This window comes from Gekko japonicus, unplaced genomic scaffold (assembly GCF_001447785.1).
Source record: "Gekko japonicus isolate JY-2015 unplaced genomic scaffold, Gekko_japonicus_V1.1 scaffold932, whole genome shotgun sequence".
NCBI lineage: Eukaryota > Metazoa > Chordata > Lepidosauria > Squamata > Gekkonidae > Gekko > Gekko japonicus.
The window spans coordinates 400,764-420,777 of record NW_015164212.1 but is presented as its reverse complement, the minus strand read 5'-3'; the positions used below and the strand labels follow the sequence as shown (position 1 = coordinate 420,777).

General features: G+C 47.0%; 2 protein-coding genes across 2 annotated transcripts in view; one reads left to right on the top strand and one right to left on the bottom strand.

Moving 5' to 3' along the window:
• Positions 1 to 13,192, top strand: part of LOC107108080 (uncharacterized protein K02A2.6-like) — an 84,963-nt gene extending 71,771 nt beyond the window's left edge. Inside the window, exons 2-4 of the mRNA XM_015408471.1 lie at positions 8,567 to 9,751; positions 9,902 to 10,558; positions 13,178 to 13,192. Coding sequence (XP_015263957.1) covers positions 8,567 to 9,751; positions 9,902 to 10,558; positions 13,178 to 13,192 — 1,857 coding nt within the window. The remainder of the gene's footprint in view (positions 1 to 8,566; positions 9,752 to 9,901; positions 10,559 to 13,177) is intronic.
• A 1,220-nt stretch (positions 13,193 to 14,412) lies between these two features.
• On the bottom strand, positions 14,413 to 19,807 carry LOC107108078 (uncharacterized protein K02A2.6-like; the record flags this gene model as incomplete). The annotated part of the gene is made up of 3 exons (XM_015408470.1): positions 14,413 to 14,643; positions 17,816 to 18,472; positions 18,623 to 19,807. Coding segments are annotated over 3 exons (2,073 nt in total), but the record flags the coding sequence as incomplete, so codon positions are not given.
• Positions 19,808 to 20,014: the final 207 nt, after the last annotated feature.

The window sequence follows — 20,014 nt, the reverse complement described above, 5'->3', positions numbered from 1 at the left end:
CAAACTGCTCTAAAGGTTTGTGGAAGTTTGTGACACCAGACCCATCTTGAACTTTTGTTTCCGAACAATGAACAGGACAAAATTCATGATGAATTTTGCTTCTTGGTTTGGTTCGTGCCTATACAGGGTTTACCCACCCAGGCCAGTCCAGGGATGGGAGGGAATCCAGTACTTTTCAGTACATTAAACAACAAGCCACAAGACAGTCTGTACCATCTCTGGTCTTCACAACAATTTGCCACCAGAACCTCTTTTCACTAGTCCCTGCCTTTCCTAAGGGAGAGATTCCAACCCTTAGCATCTGGGATTTAACACAATAGCAACTCTATCCAGAGGTGCACACTCTTACCAAGGTAGCATATGTGGTCAGGGTTAGGCACCAGGCTTAGACTTGGAATTCAGTTACATCATCAAGAACAATTTAGCAATAAGAAGGATCTTTATTCAGTACAGAGCTTAGCATAGACTACCAGAGATTACAAAAATAACAAAGGCTAGGGTTGTTTGCCTTAACTAAACATTAATGATTCATAGTTACCATGTCAGGAGTAATCATCAGTCCAAGACAGTCCAGGGGATTTTGAAGGGAAATCCCATTCTTGCATACCATGTGCTCCAAGTCACAAAGCAACTCTTTGTCTTTCAAGAGGCAGCATTTCAGGTGCAATAAACCAGTCAATGACAAGAGGAGGAAGGGAGAGCAAAAAGCAAGAGCAAGAGAACTCACTCTCCTAGGGATCAAACAATTATACCCCAATTCCAGTCACAAATTAGATGTGACCATCAGCCAATTGCGAGTGGGTATGGGTGTGCCCAATTATTGGTTGCCTTAGCTGCGTGTGGGGATAGGCTATAAGTTTGGGACCCCGCCTGCTGTCATCTGACCCCAATCTCCAGCTACTTCATGGTCTATGTGACTAGTCGCATGTGGGCCAGAAAGTATAGCCATGAGGTCTGGCGTTTGGCATGAAAGTGTGAAAGAATGTGGGTTTATGGCATAACTATTGAGGCCATGTGGCCTCACCAATTGGCTTGCAACAGGAAACAAGACACAGCATGTTATCAAAAGACATCACAGGAGAAGGCATGTGAATATAGAAGCAATATTAGTATACAGTGCCCATCTCTATTTGTGTATGCATGCCTGTGCAAAAGTATACACCCATACACACACATACATACACATACAAATGAACATGAAAGCCAGCTCCATATTAGTATAGCTTCAAGAAAAGAGACCATGGAAAAATATATACATCCCATAGCCTAGCCCTCAGAGGAAGGCCAAGGGAAGATACTTATAACACAAGGGAACCTGCAAAATGTTGGTGTAGGAAACATGATGTTGCATCTCAGTAGTTGTCGGGACACATAAATCATCTTTCTTTTGAGCTTCAGTCTTTCTGTCAAAGATGAGGTTAACAGAGCACAAGTTTTGGAAAGGTAATATCTAATGCTAACCACATAGTCATAGATCAATGAGAAATAATTAATTATCATGCCAGAACAAAATACTCAGAAACTACGAAAGTCTAAGGAAAGTGCAGGGGCCTTTCTCAGAAATCAAAATTCCAATTGCACAGAATTCATGCCTAAAATAATACAATTCCATTCCTTTTCAATATAATGACAACTGGCAATATAACTGCTATTTATAAAAGACAACTCACTTCGTATTCCTTGCCTGTCAGTTTTGATACAATATGCCAATAAAGGTTGATTGATTGATTGATTGATTGATAAAAGACAACTCATTGGCTCTTATTGATATATAATTTAGTGTAAGTTGTAAGTAGTAAATATGAGCTGAGTTTTAATTACAGAGAAAAGCAATCTGAACAAATTGAACCCCTTGCTATGTGGGTAGTTATTTATTCCTTCTGTTTGATTTTTAAAAGAAAACCTGTCATTAATTGTGCAACATTTGCATGCATTGATTTTATGAAATATTTCCCTTAGTACATTCTTGACATAGCTCTAGATGGCAAGATTATCCACAGATGTTACACAAGGGAAGCATAATATGTGCAAGGAAATAGATCATTAATGTTATACAAATTATCCCAAAGCAGCCAGCAGCATGGTGCAATGAAGTTAAAACATGTGCTTTTTTATTAGAATGAGTTTATCTCCTAATGCTCAAGCAGATCAAATAAAAATCTGGGATAAAACAAAAGAAATGAAACAAGACGTTTCACAGCACAAACACAAAGCATGGATTATGCACAATTTAAATTATTCACTTGTATTTCTTTGTTATGAATGTGAAACAATGACATAGCAACACAAATCAAAAGGATCCCCCCCTCCTTGGCTGAAGGGATGGACTGACTAATTTATCCCAGGAAATACTACAGCATGTGAGATGATGTAGTCATTACCATTTTAAGCAGGAAAAGCTTGGGAAAGAAAAGGAAAATTCCACAAATAGGAAATGTTGCACCTACGTATTCTGGACTTGAAGACCAGCACAAGTAAGGACCCTGCGCAAAAGAAGTACAGTTATCTTAGCTGTATTTGCTTGTGGCAGATTCACACAGGTTGACCCTGGGGTCCTCACCCTTTGTAACAGGCAGATGTGAGCTTCAAGTTCTCCTCAATTCTGACATGCATAGTGACCAATTCAGATCATGACCAAGATACATGCAGAGAAGGAACTATTTGACTCATTGGGGGAAATATGGGCTGTGGTCACATGGTCATTTTGATCGGGTTTCACCGCTGTTCCCTCTCAAATTTAAAATTGCTGATCAGACGGCTGCATCCATCTCCTGCACCAAAGTGGGCTCACTCACACAATCCTCCTGGTTCCCTAGCGAGTTTTCCTACACACGGAAAATCTAGTACTTTCTGGATATCTGTGCTTTGAATGTGTGATTTCACCGATCTGGACAGCCATCTCTCACAATGATTGTGATTAGATCATCTGAACGTCCTTCTCGCAATGTTTTTTTTTTAACAAGCTTCCATCGTTGTGCGCATGAGCAATCCTGCGCTGAATAAAATCAATGTATAAACGTTCAAGCGCACATATAGACTCCAGTGCTCAGTTGTACATTGCTGGTTAATTTTGTTTTCTGCTGGGGGGGGGGGAACCTGCAAGAACAAGGGAGTAGGGCGAGTTCCAGTGGGAGCGGTGATTTTGCCATGTGTATATGCACAAAGCCAATTTTTTTAAAAAAAATCTGAACAGAGCCCAGAGCCTCGTTGCATGATGCAAGTGGTTCAGGGAGGGGTGAGTGGTCATCCCAACCCGAAAAAAATAATCACGATCAAATCTACAGTGGGAACAAATCACGGTAAGCTTGCCAAGTGACCACACCCATGATTGTTCCCTGGGATACATGTGGATTTCTCCAACAAGCCAGATAGTGGCCCGTGCTGAATTTGTTTCAGGTTGGGGAAGCTGAAGTCCCTTCTTTGCATGTGTATCAGTCCCAATCCAAATCATGTACCACAATTGCAAGAACTGAAGAGAACTCCTAACTCACATCTGACTGTTACACTGGGTGACCCAACTTGTGTGCTTTATAATGTGAGAACTGCCCCTTCACAAGCAGAAAGAGAACTGTTTCCTTTTGAACACTTGCTCTGATAAATGTTTGGATCCATGATAGGCTTGTTTAAATTATTTGTTTACAAAAAAAATATCAGCACATATGCATAGCTTTTGAGCTTCAACATCTCTCTCATTCTTATCCTAGTGCATGCTTCCTCTCAGTTCAGTTCCATCTTTCATATATAATTTTCATCCAGGATGCATATCTCACAGTTCCATGGCAACAGACTCATTTTTAGTTCCCAAAAGAGCAAACTGCTCCAAGATATAATATAGACCATTACTGTAATCAGCAAGGAAATAGAACAACCCAAAATATGTGTTCTTTCCATATTTCACAAGGCTAAAAAAACTAGTAAAGAAAAAAATAAAAAAATAAAATGTTGCTAGATAGGTATGTATCAATCAATGAACGGAAATGAGCTTTAAAAAAAGCAGCATCTACTTGAGAACCGATGTAGGGAACCTATGTTTGAATACCTTCCAGTTCAGCTCAGTTCCTGTCTGCCAGTAATAATCGGATGGTCAGTTAATTGACATGCTGTTCAGCTGTTTGCAATGTATTCACATTTGTTTTTGCAGGAACATGCTATTTGCTACATGAATTCATTGGAAGCTGACTCCCAGCTGATAAGGATCAGCTTGGAGTCAGCTATTGATCTCCTCCTGAGAAAATTTGCTTTATAACCAGCAAAGTTATTTTAGGGGGAAATCAAGAGTCAATCTCCCATCCTGGAAACTTTGCGGCATCCCATAATTGCTGACATGCATCAGATTTAGTGTGGTGGAAGATGAGCAGAAGCCCACCTAATTCCCTTTCTCTTCTCACCATCCCAAGCTGTCATATTTCGCTATAGAAGCCCAAGCTCTCAGTTTGGGGTGGGAAGGTAGAAATGTGTTGCTTCTCTTCTCTCTATCCCAAGATGTAAGCTTGGGATGCAGAAGAAAGGAGGTAAATCATCTCTCTCGCTTTTGCCTTTTGCAACAGGGAGCTCAGAAGCATTTCTTGTTTCTCCACCCAGTCTGAAGGTGTAGGGGATGAAGCAATATTCTTTTCTCCTATACCCTTTGCAATGTGGAGACCAAATTCATTGCTTCACTTCTGACTAAAAATAGACAGCGAGCTTGCTTGGAAGCTGCTCAGGTTGCCCTATGGAACCCAAAAATACCCTGATCAGCTCACAATCTGATCATGTCAAACAAGGTAGGTATATTAATGGCAGAAAAGGTTCACTGCAAAATTTGCAGCATCCTTAAACCCAAATGATTTCAACTGAGCTGCCACAATAACTCTGTCCATATGCAACCCTGTGCCTATTGAGATGTTCTGAAGAGACCTTCCTGGATACCTTTAGACCGGATGTTGTGTTCAGTGGCTTCCCATAGCAGGACATTTTTAGTGCTGAAACTGAGTTTCTTGAAGTCCTCCACCTACCTTTGTCTCCCCTTAAGATCTGGAGGCAAGTGAATACCATAAGATATTTAAATCCCATCCTATGCAGATTTACACCCTTTTAAGTCCACTGAAGCCAATATGCTTAGAATGGTGTAATTTCAGCTTTCTTTTCTTTTTTACTTATGTTGGAATATTCTTTCCATTGACTGTCCAATCATAAAGAAAAATCCAATGCAAGCAGCATAAGGACTTCAGTCGAAGAATTTGCAAGAAAGAAAATATATTATTAAAGGAAGCAAGACATGTAGATGTGGGAAAGAGAAACCCTTTTCATGATTTGCAAAAGAGACATCTGGTTGTGAATGAGGCCAAGCATTATGAACAGCACCAAAATTAATTACAATTTTATGTATTGCATTCAGTTAGCCAACTTGTATTAATTCGCCTCAGCTGAGTATTTTTGAACTAAAAGAAACACAGCAAGTCAACCTCTTAGTATGCAAAGGTCTAAAGGCACCTAAGTACACAGCAAACAACAAACATTACAAACACAAAGATTAGTGGGTCTGCACTGGCAGGTGTTTATTTTATCTCCGTGACCTACTCCAGGTCAGAATGTTATCTATATGATCTCCTGTCTGTCAATAGCACTGAAATGGAAGACCCAGGAAGTATCTGTGGTTTGCAGGGGAGAAAAATCAATAGGGAAGAAAGACGACAAAACCTTTTAAGCTTGTTCCTTAAAATGCCTTGTTCTCAGTTTACCTTTAACAAGACCAGTAAAGTTTTAAAAATAATGCTTAAATCTTTCTCTCTTTTTTATTTAAAGGGGAAAAACTACATAGATAATTTCTTAGTCTGAAATCCTAAGTAACGCAGCAACCCAAGTCTCGACTTTAACACAGAACAACATTGTACTTTTTTGCCACCACGTTCTGAGATGGTTGTATTTTACAGTTACTGTGCCAACTTATATTCTTCAGTATCTTCAACCATTTGCAGCATTACATGGCATGTTGGTTAAGGCACTGTATGCAAGCATGGCAAAGCTAGGTCATGGGCCAAAGTCACCAAACATTTTCAGCAATATTAAATCACACTTCAAACATTTTCACATTGTTTCTGCTTTACCCAAAGTGATTAGTTTGTCGAGTAATGATGGAATAATAAATCCAATCCACAACTCACTTCCCCTGGTTAAACTGTTGGCCCCATACCTGTCATCCTCTGACTTAGCCACTGTGATCCATGCAATAGTCACCTCTATACTGGATGAGTGTATTTTGCTCTATGTAGGGCTGCCCTTGAGGTTGATCTGGAAAATGCAACTGGTTCAAAATGCGGCTATGAAGGTCCTCACAGGAACTCCATTTAGAGAGCACATTCAGCCTGTGCTCTATCAGCTGGATTGACTCCAGATTGCGGACTGGATCTAATTCAAGGTTCTGGTATTGACCTTTAAAGCCCTTAATGGTCAGGGACCAACGCACCCTTGGGACCAGCTATCCTGGTACATCCCCCACACAACACTACGCTGAAGTGACCAAAACCTACTGAAGGTCCCCAGCCCAAAGAGCGCCTGTCTATCCTCAATCAGGGCCAGGGCTTTTTCAGCCCTGGCCTGGTCGAACACTCTTCCAGGAGAGAGGTTGGCTAGGGCAGCAGTTTATACTTTGAGTACAACCTGCTTTTGTACGTTTGTTTATTTATTATTTACTTATTATTGGCATTTATATCCTGCCTGTAATGTATTGAAATGATTACATGAATCACCTCATAGGACTCCCATGTTAAGCTTCGAGCCAGACCAGGGCTCCTCTGAGCGAACTTCCTATTGGTCGCTTCGTAACAGCGACCAATCAGAACGATACCATTCCCTAGGAGGGAAAGACTCCCATTGGTCTTTATTCTAGCAATCTCATTGGTTGTTATTTGTAAATAGGCGTGGCTACATTAGCCCGGTTATGTTTAAAAGGAGCATAAGCTCCCACTGTTTTCTGTTCTGGTTTCTTACTGAGTTAGTGCTTGCTCGTTACTTCCAATAAAGCTGAATCACTTGCTGAATCACTGTACGAGTCCTTTGTTAGCGCGATCTAACAATTGGCGACGAAGGTGGGATGTTAGAGCAGGTAGGCAGCCCTGCGGACATCCACACTTCGGACTCGGAAGAAAGCGGGCAGAGCACAGCAGCCGATCCGGCGGAGGCGCCACCAGCTCCGGTGCCCAAGTCTCCCCCGATGGCTGGAAGCCAGAAGTTCGAGTGCTTCGAACCCTCCTCAGAAGACTGGGACTCCTACCTGTCCAGGTTCGAGTTCCATCTGGAGACCCACGACATCACCGATGAGGCGAAGAAACGAGCATGCCTCCTGAGTTCCTGCGGGAAGGGGACCTTCGACATAGCCAGGTCGTTGGTGGCCCCAACTGATATAAAGACTGTCACCTACGCTGACATCACGGAGAAGCTTAAGGCTCACTATTCTCCACAACCGTCGGAGATCGCCTGCCGGCACGCTTTTTACAAGCGGAACCAGGCCGGAGGCGAGACCATCGCAGATTTCGTGGCGGCCCTTCGCAAAGCCGCACGGCCATGTAATTTCCACAACGTGGAGGAAGCCCTCAGAGACCGTCTCGTCTGCGGTCTCAAAGATGAAAGGCTGCAACAGAGGCTGTTCGCCCGCACCACCCTGACCTGGGCAGTGGCCTACGAAGAGGCCGTGGCCGCGGAAGCAGCGGAGAAGTCCACGAAGGAGGTCCGCCAGCGGGTGGCAGAGCCCAGTATACACGCTCAACGAGACAGCGAGGGCGAAGACGCGGATGATGACGTCAACGCGGTTCGAGGCAAGCGGACCCCAGCGAAGACTACCAACGTCAAGCCTTGCTCCGGTTGTGGCGGGAAGCACCAGCGCGGCTCCTGTTGGGCTCGTGATGTCGACTGCAGAGCGTGTGGGCGGCGTGGTCATCTGGCCAGAGTCTGCAGATCAGCGAAGAAGGATCCCTCAACTAACAACCGGTCAGCGCAGAGGGGCACTCCAGTCAGCACCCAAGGCAAGACCCGTTCCTCAGCATCGGAAGCAAGCTGCCAGTTGACGGCGACCTTGTCGAGCGCATCGGCCGTAAATCGCACCAGCAGCCAGGGCAAGATCACCGTGACTCCACTCCTCGACGGCCGACCCTGTACAATGGAGGTGGACTCAGGATCGTCCGTGACGGTGATTTCTGCCGCGTCCTGGCGCCAGTTGTTCCCGAACCGAAGCCGGCGGCGGCTCCAGCCTGCGGGAACCAGAGTGTCCGACTTCCAGGGCAACCGAATTCCCTTGGCCGGACGGGACTCTGTTACTGTTGAGTATAAGGGGAAATGTGTTAAACTGTCATTCCTGATTGCAGAGGGAGACCGGGTTAACCTGCTAGGGTTAGATTGGTTTGAGCCATTGGGCATCGGTATTTCTGGGATTAACAGGATGTCTGAAAATAAATGGGGCATGCTGTACGACCTGTTCCCTGATGTATTTGCCGAAGGGTTGGGAAGGTACAAGGGCCCCCCGGTTGCGTTTGACTTAGATCCGTCAGTCAAACCTATTAGGTTGAAGTATCGGAAAGTACCTGTGTCTCTCAAACATAAGGTGGAAAAAGAGATTGACAAACTAGTTGAGCAAGGGGTTTTAGAGCCAGTACCATACAGCAAATGGGAGACCCCGATCGTAACCCCTGTCAAATCAGATGGGTCCATACGACTATGCGCCGATTACAAATGTACGATTAACAAGGCGCTGCAGCAACATTCGTACCCGGTCCCGGTAATAAGCCACATTTTGGCTTCCCTGGGGGGTGGCAAGATTTTCGCCAAATTTGACCTGGCCCAGGCATACCAGCAGTTGCCTGTCACCCCGGAGGCTGCCGAGGCCCAAACAATTGTAACCCACCAAGGGGCTTTTAAAGTGAACAGGCTGCAATTCGGGGTCAACGTAGCACCTGGGATTTTTCAGGGCCTCATGGAACGTCTACTAAGGGGGGTACCTGGCACAGTGCCCTATTTTGACGACGTGCTGATTGCGGGCGGGTCTGAACAGGAACTACTGGACCGGGTTAAAGAGGTCCTCAGGCGTTTTCAAAATGCCGGCCTCAGAGTTAAGCGCTCAAAATGCACGCTCGGGGTGGAAAGTGTGGACTTCCTGGGGTTTCGCATTGACGCAGAGGGAGTCCACCCCACGGATGAGAAGGTATCTGCAATCCAAAACGCCCCCAGGCCGGTGAGTAAGAAGGAGCTCCAATCCTTTTTAGGACTCCTGAATTTTTATCATGCGTTTTTACCGCATAAGGCATCAGTGGCGGCCCCTTTGCACGCGCTTTTGCACAAGGAGGCAAAATGGAAGTGGGGGCAGGCCGAGGAAAAGGCTTTTGTGGGAGTCAAGGAGCTGCTGACATCTAATGCCGTACTCACGCATTATGATGAACACAAGCTCCTGGTGTTAGCTGCTGACGCTTCACCGTTTGGAGTAGGCGCAGTTTTAAGCCATCTGATGCCTGATGGGAGCGAAGCGCCTATCGCTTTTTATTCTAGATCACTATCTGCGGCAGAGCGGAACTATGCCCAGATAGACAAGGAGGGTCTGGCGTTGGTAGCGGCTGTCAAAAAGTTCCATGATTTTATTTTTGGCAGACGATTTTTGCTGGTCACTGACCACAAGCCGCTACTGGGGATTTTTGCGCCCGATAAGCAATTGCCAAACATCATGTCCCCACGCATGCTTAGATGGGCGATATTTTTGCAGGCTTATGATTTTGACTTAGAGCACCGGCCTGGGAAAGCGATTGGGCATGCGGATGCCCTCAGCCGGTGCCCGGTGCCGGACATTGGCGCAGACCCTGCCCCCGCCTGTGAGGTCTTGGCAATTGAGGAGCTTCCTCGACCCCCGGTATCATCCAGGGACATTGCAGCACACACGGCCAAGGATAGCGTGCTGTCCCGAGTATTAAACTGGGTTTGGAGGGGGTGGCCGGTTGGAAGCGTTGAACCGGAGTTCGGCCCTTACAAAAGCCGTCAAAATGAACTATCCATTTCTAAGGGCTGTGTATTATGGGGGAACAGGGTGGTGGTTCCTGACAAACTCAGGACGAGAGTGTTAGAGTCGCTGCACGAGGGTCACCCCGGTATGGTACACACCAAAGCGTTGGCCAGAGGGTATGTCTGGTGGCCGGGGCTGGACAAAGAGATCGAAGAATGGGTACGAGGGTGTCCCAAATGCCAGCAAGTCAGACCCGATCCCCCACAAGCTACACCCCAAGGCTGGGAGTCATCTGGTAAACCCTGGGCCAGATTGCATATAGATTTTGCTGGCCCTCTCCAAGGGCAAATGTTCCTAATTGTGGTGGACGCTATGTCCAAATGGCTGGAGGTCGTGCATATGAAATCGACCACATCACTTGCTGTGATCCATGCGCTCCGCCGACTTTTTGCCACCCACGGGTTGCCTGACGTCATCGTCAGTGACAACGGGCCTCAATTTGTGTCTGAGGAATTTAGGCTCTTCCTCACGAGTAATGGCATACGCCAAATGACTTCGGCCCCTTTCCATCCGGCATCTAATGGCCAAGCCGAACGGATGGTCAGGACGGCCAAAGAGGCCCTGGGTAAAATGGACGAAGGGGACTGGAGCCAGAGGCTGGGCTCCTTTCTTTTGCTGCAGCACACCACCCCCTGTAGTGCTACAGGCCGTAGTCCGGCCGAATTGTTAATGGGGCGGAGACTCACGACCCGTTTGAACCGAATGCACCCAGACCTCACTGAAGAGCAATCCGAGCGTACCACGGCGCAACCGAAGGTGCGCATGTTTGAAAAAGGGGACAAGGTTTTCGCACGGAATTATGCAAACGGGCACTTGTGGCTTCCTGGGGTTATATCCGACTCTGTGGGTACTCGAATGTATGTGGTGCAGTTAGCTGACGGTCGAATATGGCGGCGCCACATAGATCAGTTAAGGAGACGTTGGGCTAGGGACAGCGCTGACTCTCCGACGGCTGAATCCCCTGATGTCGAGTGGACACCCCCAGAGCAGGCGGTGAGTACCGAAAGGCCCGGTACTGTCCCCGAGTCAGGGCAGAACCCTGTGTGCGGGGCTGAAATCCCAGTCGAGTCTGTGCCTGATCCAGGCTGTAGTGAACCCCACTCTGACCCACAACCTTGTCTGCCCGTGGAGCCTGCACCGCTCCGCAGGTCCCAGCGTTCGCGGCAAATGCCGACTTATCTGAAGGACTATGAGTGTAAATACTGTTGGAATAACTGATGTACAAAGGTTGATTGCATGTTTGTAAATAATAAAACAATTGGGATGATGGCTTAACTTAGGGGGGAGGAATTGTAATGTATTGAAATGATTACATGAATCACCTCATAGGACTCCCATGTTAAGCTTCGAGCCAGACCAGGGCTCCTCTGAGCGAACTTCCTATTGGTCGCTTCGTAACAGCGACCAATCAGAACGATACCATTCCCTAGGAGGGAAAGACTCCCATTGGTCTTTATTCTAGCAATCTCATTGGTTGTTATTTGTAAATAGGCGTGGCTACATTAGCCCGGTTATGTTTAAAAGGAGCATAAGCTCCCACTGTTTTCTGTTCTGGTTTCTTACTGAGTTAGTGCTTGCTCGTTACTTCCAATAAAGCTGAATCACTTGCTGAATCACTGTACGAGTCCTTTGTTAGCGCGATCTAACACTGCCCATCCTGTGAGTGGGCTTAGGGCGGGTAACATCATTATAATAAATACAATTTCAGTTTAAAACACGATAAAACATTCTAACAGCTTGAAACAGTGCACTGGTGCAGTGAGTTAAAGGCCAGTTGTCAGTGGTCAGTAAATAGACAGGTGACAGCAACCTCAAGGAGGCCATATATGGGTGCCCGTTGCCTCAACCAAAGGCCTGGTGGAACAGCTCCGTCTTGCAGGCCCTGCAGAATTGAAGATCCCACAGGGCCCTGGTCTCAATAGGGAGCATGTTCCACCAGGCTGGTGCCAGGACAGAGAAAGCCCTGGCCCTGGTTGAGGCAAGACAGTCGTCCTTCTGGCCAGGGACCACCAGGAGGTGTTGATCTTTAGAGCATAGCGCTCTTTGAGATGTATATGGGAAGAGGCAGTACCTTAGGTATGATGGTCCCAGGCTGTATAAGACTTTAAATGTCAAAACCAGCACCTTGAAGCAAATCCGGTACTCAACTGGCAACCAATGCAGTTGGCGGAGCACATGCCTAATGTGAGCCCACACAGGCATTGACGTCAGCAGGCATGCCACCGCATTCTGCACCAGTTGTAATTTCTGGATCAGCTTCAAGGGTAAGCCTGCATAGAGGAAGTTGCAGTAATCAAGTTTGGAAGTGACTATTGCATGGGTCACTGTCGCTAGGTCTTGGGGGGAGAGATAGGGTTTCAGTAGCCTGATCTGCCTAAGATGGCCATGTGCACCCCGTCAACTTATCAACTCTACTGAAGGAAGAAGGAAAGTGGATGCATTTTGTGTTTTTCCAAACTCCATGATTGATCCTCCTGCAGGAAGTGAAAGTGAAAATGCAAAGAACCAAAGAACCAAAGAACCAAACTCAACTTTCCTTTCCTTTCAGTTGGGAATGGCCAACTGAAGTTTGCCTGCTGAATCTGGGCTGGAGGGTGTCAGTGACTCTGTACCAGCTGTTGGCTGTGAATCCTGACAAGACTGCTCATTAGCTTCTCCTGTTAACTCTAGGCTGGCTACACAAGGCTCTTCTTCTCCTGAGTTCACACTATCGCTGAGCCCTGACTGACCCACAACACTTATTTTTCTTTCTTCAGCCGTCTGTGCAATATCCCCAAGGGTCTTCTCTCTGCTTTTTGGAGGAAACAGGGAGGTGGAGGGGTGAGTGCCAATTTTTTAGGGCTAATTAGATCTAAACTATGGAGCAGGAACCTCTAATCTTATTGACAGTATGTACATTTTGGGAATAAGCACCACCATGAAATGGCTCACATGTGGTAGAGGGGACAATCACACAATTCGAAGGTTACAAACACATACACTCATGTAGATTTACCCAACATTGTATTCTGATTATTCTTCCCTCATGAATTTGTTTTTCAGAAATTGGGTGTTTCTGGGAATTGCCCCCCCCCCCACTAGCTGGGAATTGTTCTGTATCACAGAGTTAAGGTTTTTACACTGTAGCTCAGATTCCAGTAACCCTCCCTCTCCTCTCAGGTGGTAACTGTGTGACAAGCAGAAACGGGTCACTTGGACCTTGATTTTATAAACCTTCATTGGGTCACCTTTCTCCCCTGCCAAACTAAAAAATTCCTAAATGCTTCCAGAGCTGGCTGCAGCTCAAAGCAATGGTACCACTGCCTTCGTCCTTCCTATGGGGTCCCAGTGTTTCTTTTAAAACTTAGTTTTTAGATTCATAGACAAATGTCATGCCCAATCACATCAACTTCGACTTTAATTGTTCAATAAGCTGAAAAGGGTGGAATGGCAATCCAGTTCTCTAATGATCAGCATGCTTTAGCAAATTCAAAGTTTAGAGAATCTGTGGTTGGATTTAATCATTATTTGGCATTTATGGTCCATTTGTCCCACTGAACTATCTAGAGGTACTGGTTCATTTATGATCACCTTGTCTCACAGAGCTGTGTATAGGAAATGTATTTTAATTTATTTATATTCTGCTTGACTCACTGCGATCTGTGAAATCAATCAGGTGGAATGGAGAAGGTGTGATGCAGACTTCATTTAGGTGTATGATGCCAAAAAGATGTCAAGTTGCACAAAGGGCTACTAGATTACAACAAACATCCTCTACAGTAGGTGAGGCTGAGAATGCCAGTAGGCAGTTACACCCGGGTCTCTAAGGTTCAGCATATATCAAAGGAAGTGAAACAGAGTTAGTATTGTTTAAGAAACATGTCAGGGGGCTCCTTGGCCGGTCCTGACTGACTCCCAGTCTCCGTCTTGGCTATGTGGCGTTCTGACTCTGCCATTGGCTGGCGTTTCTCTGCTGTAGGATTTGGAGGTCGTCGCCTTATGAGGAGGACCTGCAATCTGCGGGGAGTGGATAGGGGAAGGAGGAGGAGAGGCCTCAGACAATGGGCCAATAAAGAGGTTACTTCACCTCTTTCTCCCACCTGGCTCTGGCTCCGCTTCTATTCTGAGAGACACACTTTTCTCTCTCTGTCTCAGTCTGCTTGCCAGTCCAGTTTTCTCCTCCCCGGCTGCCTCCTTCCTTCCCCTTTTTATCCCCTGCCTGGTTCTTCCACCTTCCCCCTCATTGGGGCTCCGCCCCCTCTAAAACCTGGGACACTGAGTTACAGCAGCCCCACCTAACTCCTGCCGCTTCTGCTATTCCCACGCACCCCGACAGCTGCCTTCCCAGCTTCCACGCAGCTCCCGGGGCTGCGAGCTGTCTCCACCAGCCCCCCCGCCCCCCGGACTCCATCCTGTCATCGGAGCTGAGCCCGCTCCGTCGAGTCTCCCGAGTTCCCTGCCTTCTTCACCAGAAACTCGGGGCTCTGACGTGCCGCAGCAGTGGACCTTTGGGATTCCCTCTTGGCACTGCTGCAAGCCTCCGGTCCCTCGCTGTCCTCCCGATGCTTCACCACTGCGGTAAGTCCTTGTGAGGTTGGGGTTGCTCCTGTGGCTTCTTGGGTTCCAATAGCCGGCTCTTCGTGTCGCTCCCAGATGGAGACGGGACAATTGTTTATTCTTCTTGTTCTTATGTAATTTGATCTGTGCTGCACTGATCAACTACAATTAATAGAAAAAGAATAAATAAGAACTCTGTCACAGACAGATCAATCCCACTCCTAATTCATATACTGCCCAATGATGTTGACTGTTGGCTGATGACATTGAACAATCTGTAGTTTACTCTTAAATGGCACCATTCCTTCAGTATCAAAAATTGTGAGAAATTGGCTCTGGATTCTAGAGAGCCCTCTGATTCATCCTGCCATTAGTACCACTAACTACAGCTATTATATGAGTGTTCTCCATGGCACATTTAAAATAATAAGACTGCCATTTTGACAACTGATTCCACCTCAACCTTTGGCTGTAAATCATAATCTGGCAGTCTCAGTGTTTGGATGAAGTGTGGATGCATCAAGCAGATCTTGCCATGACATTTTCAAGCTAGTTATATATCTGCACAAAAAGTTTAAGTAGGTGGACTGTTTCTCAGGGCAAAGACCTCAACATTTTTTAACATACTTATGAAGTACATACCATGGTGATGGAACAATGAGAAAACTGTCTGCAATATTTCTCACTCAATTTAATGCCCTTTTATTATACTGAACCCCAAGGCTGCTACGTTCTCATTATTAGCTTTGCAGCCTCTACTTTTCTGACTTTTCTCTGTGACATATTACAGGGCTACTTTAATCCATTATAGACAACACTATGGCTGTATCCAAATGGCCACCAAATGAGAAGGGAGCACTCACTGGAGAAGACCCTGATGCTGGGAAAGATTGAAGGTCAAAGAAGACGAGGATGGCAAAGGATGAGATGGTTAGACAGTGTCATAGATGCAACGAACATGAAATTGAGCAAACTTCAGAAAATGGCAGAAGACAGGAAGGCCTGGCGTGATCTGGTCCATGGGGTCGCGAAGAGTTGGACTCGACTGTACGACTGAACAACAACATGGCTGTATCCACATGGAGTTGGATCTTTCTCTGTTGTTGTGTCACAGCAATCATTCACATCAGGGATTCTCTTGCCCACACAAGAAAATGTTGCTGCAGTGAAACAGTGCCACATTAGACAATGAAGTGTAGGTGCAACATAAGAACATAAGGGACGCCAATGTTGGAAAAGGCCAAAGGCCCATCCAACATTGTGTGTCACACAGTGGCCAGAAATACCAGGTGCCATCAGGAGGTCCACCATTTGGGCCAGGACATTAGAAGCCCTCCCACTGTTGACCCCCCCCCAAGCACCAAGAAGACAGAGCACCAGTTGCCCCAGAGCCCCAATCTATACCTTGTGGCTAATAGCCACTGATGGACCTCTGCTCCATATGCTTATCTAATTCCCTTTTGAAGTCGTCCATGCTTGTAGCCACCACCACTTCCTGTGGCAGTGAATTCCATGTGTTAATCACTCTTTGGGTGAAGAAGTACTTCCTTTTATCTGTTCTAACCCGACCGCTCAGCAATTTCATGGAGTGCCCATGAGTTCTTATATTGTGAGAAAGGGAGAAAAGTACTTCTTTCCCTACCTGCTCTATCCCATGCATAATCTTATAAACCTCGATCATGTCACCCCTCAGTCATTGTTTCTCCAAGCGAAAGAGCCTTATAATAACATCCATACCACGGGGTTTAGTGCTTGCTACATTTGGTCCAGGGGAAATCTTGAATTCAGATTCAGATCTAAATTCAGATTTATGGGTGAATTGTTCATCCAAACACAACTTCACCAGCTGCACTGTTGATGCAAGTGAAGCATTTCATAATAAAATATAATCCAAACATTTAAATTTTGATTGCAGGAAAACAAATAAGCATTGCCTGTCAGAGCCAACAGTACTTGGTTTCACTGCCTTCTTTTATCAGAACTAAGGATAATTGGTTACTGTTGGATCAAATAAACAGACCAAAAGGGTGCAAGGATGGGCAAGCAAACCTATGGCTATAGTTCAGGTCTTTTTCAGGAAATTAACATTACCGTACCTTGATAGTATGACACACACATGTTGTTGACAACTACACCATGTTGAGTATCCCCTCTGTTAGATCGCACTAACAAAGGACTCGTACAGTGATTCAGCAAGTGATTCAGCTTTATTGGAAGTAACGAGCAAGCACTAACTCAGTAAGAAACCAGAACAGAAAACAGTGGGAGCTTATGCTCCTTTTAAACATAACCGGGCTAATGTAGCCACGCCTATTTACAAATAACAACCAATGAGATTGCTAGAATAAAGACCAATGGGAGTCTTTCCCTCCTAGGGAATGGTATCGTTCTGATTGGTCGCTGTTACGAAGCGACCAATAGGAAGTTCGCTCAGAGGAGCCCTGGTCTGGCTCGAAGCTTAACAGGGGAGTCCTATGAGGTGATTCATGTAATCATTTCAATACATTACAATTCTTCCCCCCTAAGTTAAGCCATCATCCCAATTGTTTTATTATTTACAAACATGCAATCAACCTTTGTACATCAGTTATTCCAACAGTATTTACACTCATAGTCCTTCAGATAAGTCGGCATTTGCCGCGAACGCTGGGACCTGCGGAGCGGTGCAGGCACCACGGGCAGACAAGGTTGTGGGTCAGAATGGGGTTCACTACAGCCTGGATCAGGCACAGACTCGACTGGGATTTCAGCCCCGCACACAGGGTTCTGCCCTGACTCGGGGACAGTACCGGGCCTTTCGGTACTCACCGCCTGCTCTGGGGGTGTCCACTCGACATCAGGGGATTCAGCCGTCGGAGAGTCAGCGCTGTCCCTAGCCCAACGTCTCCTTAACTGATCTATGTGGCGCCGCCATATTCGACCGTCAGCTAACTGCACCACATACATTCGAGTACCCACAGAGTCGGATATAACCCCAGGAAGCCATAAGTGCCCGTTTGCATAATTTCGTGCGAAAACCTTGTCCCCTTTTTCAAACATGCGCACCTTCGGTTGCGCCGTGGTACGCTCGGATTGCTCTTCAGTGAGGTCTGGGTGCATTCGGTTCAAACGGGTCGTGAGTCTCCGCCCCATTAACAATTCGGCCGGACTACGGCCTGTAGCACTACAGGGGGTGGTGTGCTGCAGCAAAAGAAAGGAGCCCAGCCTCTGGCTCCAGTCCCCTTCGTCCATTTTACCCAGGGCCTCTTTGGCCGTCCTGACCATCCGTTCGGCTTGGCCATTAGATGCCGGATGGAAAGGGGCCGAAGTCATTTGGCGTATGCCATTACTCGTGAGGAAGAGCCTAAATTCCTCAGACACAAATTGAGGCCCGTTGTCACTGACGATGACGTCAGGCAACCCGTGGGTGGCAAAAAGTCGGCGGAGCGCATGGATCACAGCAAGTGATGTGGTCGATTTCATATGCACGACCTCCAGCCATTTGGACATAGCGTCCACCACAATTAGGAACATTTGCCCTTGGAGAGGGCCAGCAAAATCTATATGCAATCTGGCCCAGGGTTTACCAGATGACTCCCAGCCTTGGGGTGTAGCTTGTGGGGGATCGGGTCTGACTTGCTGGCATTTGGGACACCCTCGTACCCATTCTTCGATCTCTTTGTCCAGCCCCGGCCACCAGACATACCCTCTGGCCAACGCTTTGGTGTGTACCATACCGGGGTGACCCTCGTGCAGCGACTCTAACACTCTCGTCCTGAGTTTGTCAGGAACCACCACCCTGTTCCCCCATAATACACAGCCCTTAGAAATGGATAGTTCATTTTGACGGCTTTTGTAAGGGCCGAACTCCGGTTCAACGCTTCCAACCGGCCACCCCCTCCAAACCCAGTTTAATACTCGGGACAGCACGCTATCCTTGGCCGTGTGTGCTGCAATGTCCCTGGATGATACCGGGGGTCGAGGAAGCTCCTCAATTGCCAAGACCTCACAGGCGGGGGCAGGGTCTGCGCCAATGTCCGGCACCGGGCACCGGCTGAGGGCATCCGCATGCCCAATCGCTTTCCCAGGCCGGTGCTCTAAGTCAAAATCATAAGCCTGCAAAAATATCGCCCATCTAAGCATGCGTGGGGACATGATGTTTGGCAATTGCTTATCGGGCGCAAAAATCCCCAGTAGCGGCTTGTGGTCAGTGACCAGCAAAAATCGTCTGCCAAAAATAAAATCATGGAACTTTTTGACAGCCGCTACCAACGCCAGACCCTCCTTGTCTATCTGGGCATAGTTCCGCTCTGCCGCAGATAGTGATCTAGAATAAAAAGCGATAGGCGCTTCGCTCCCATCAGGCATCAGATGGCTTAAAACTGCGCCTACTCCAAAAGGTGAAGCGTCAGCAGCTAACACCAGGAGCTTGTGTTCATCATAATGCGTGAGTACGGCATTAGATGTCAGCAGCTCCTTGACTCCCACAAAAGCCTTTTCCTCGGCCTGCCCCCACTTCCATTTTGCCTCCTTGTGCAAAAGCGCGTGCAAAGGGGCCGCCACTGATGCCTTATGCGGTAAAAACGCATGATAAAAATTCAGGAGTCCTAAAAAGGATTGGAGCTCCTTCTTACTCACCGGCCTGGGGGCGTTTTGGATTGCAGATACCTTCTCATCCGTGGGGTGGACTCCCTCTGCGTCAATGCGAAACCCCAGGAAGTCCACACTTTCCACCCCGAGCGTGCATTTTGAGCGCTTAACTCTGAGACCGGCATTTTGAAAACGCCTGAGGACCTCTTTAACCCGGTCCAGTAGTTCCTGTTCAGACCCGCCCGCAATCAGCACGTCGTCAAAATAGGGCACTGTGCCAGGTACCCCCCTTAGTAGACGTTCCATGAGGCCCTGAAAAATCCCAGGTGCTACGTTGACCCCGAATTGCAGCCTGTTCACTTTAAAAGCCCCTTGGTGGGTTACAATTGTTTGGGCCTCGGCAGCCTCCGGGGTGACAGGCAACTGCTGGTATGCCTGGGCCAGGTCAAATTTGGCGAAAATCTTGCCACCCCCCAGGGAAGCCAAAATGTGGCTTATTACCGGGACCGGGTACGAATGTTGCTGCAGCGCCTTGTTAATCGTACATTTGTAATCGGCGCATAGTCGTATGGACCCATCTGATTTGACAGGGGTTACGATCGGGGTCTCCCATTTGCTGTATGGTACTGGCTCTAAAACCCCTTGCTCAACTAGTTTGTCAATCTCTTTTTCCACCTTATGTTTGAGAGACACAGGTACTTTCCGATACTTCAACCTAATAGGTTTGACTGACGGATCTAAGTCAAACGCAACCGGGGGGCCCTTGTACCTCCCCAACCCTTCGGCAAATACATCAGGGAACAGGTCGTACAGCATGCCCCATTTATTTTCAGACATCCTGTTAATCCCAGAAATACCAATGCCCAATGGCTCAAACCAATCTAACCCTAG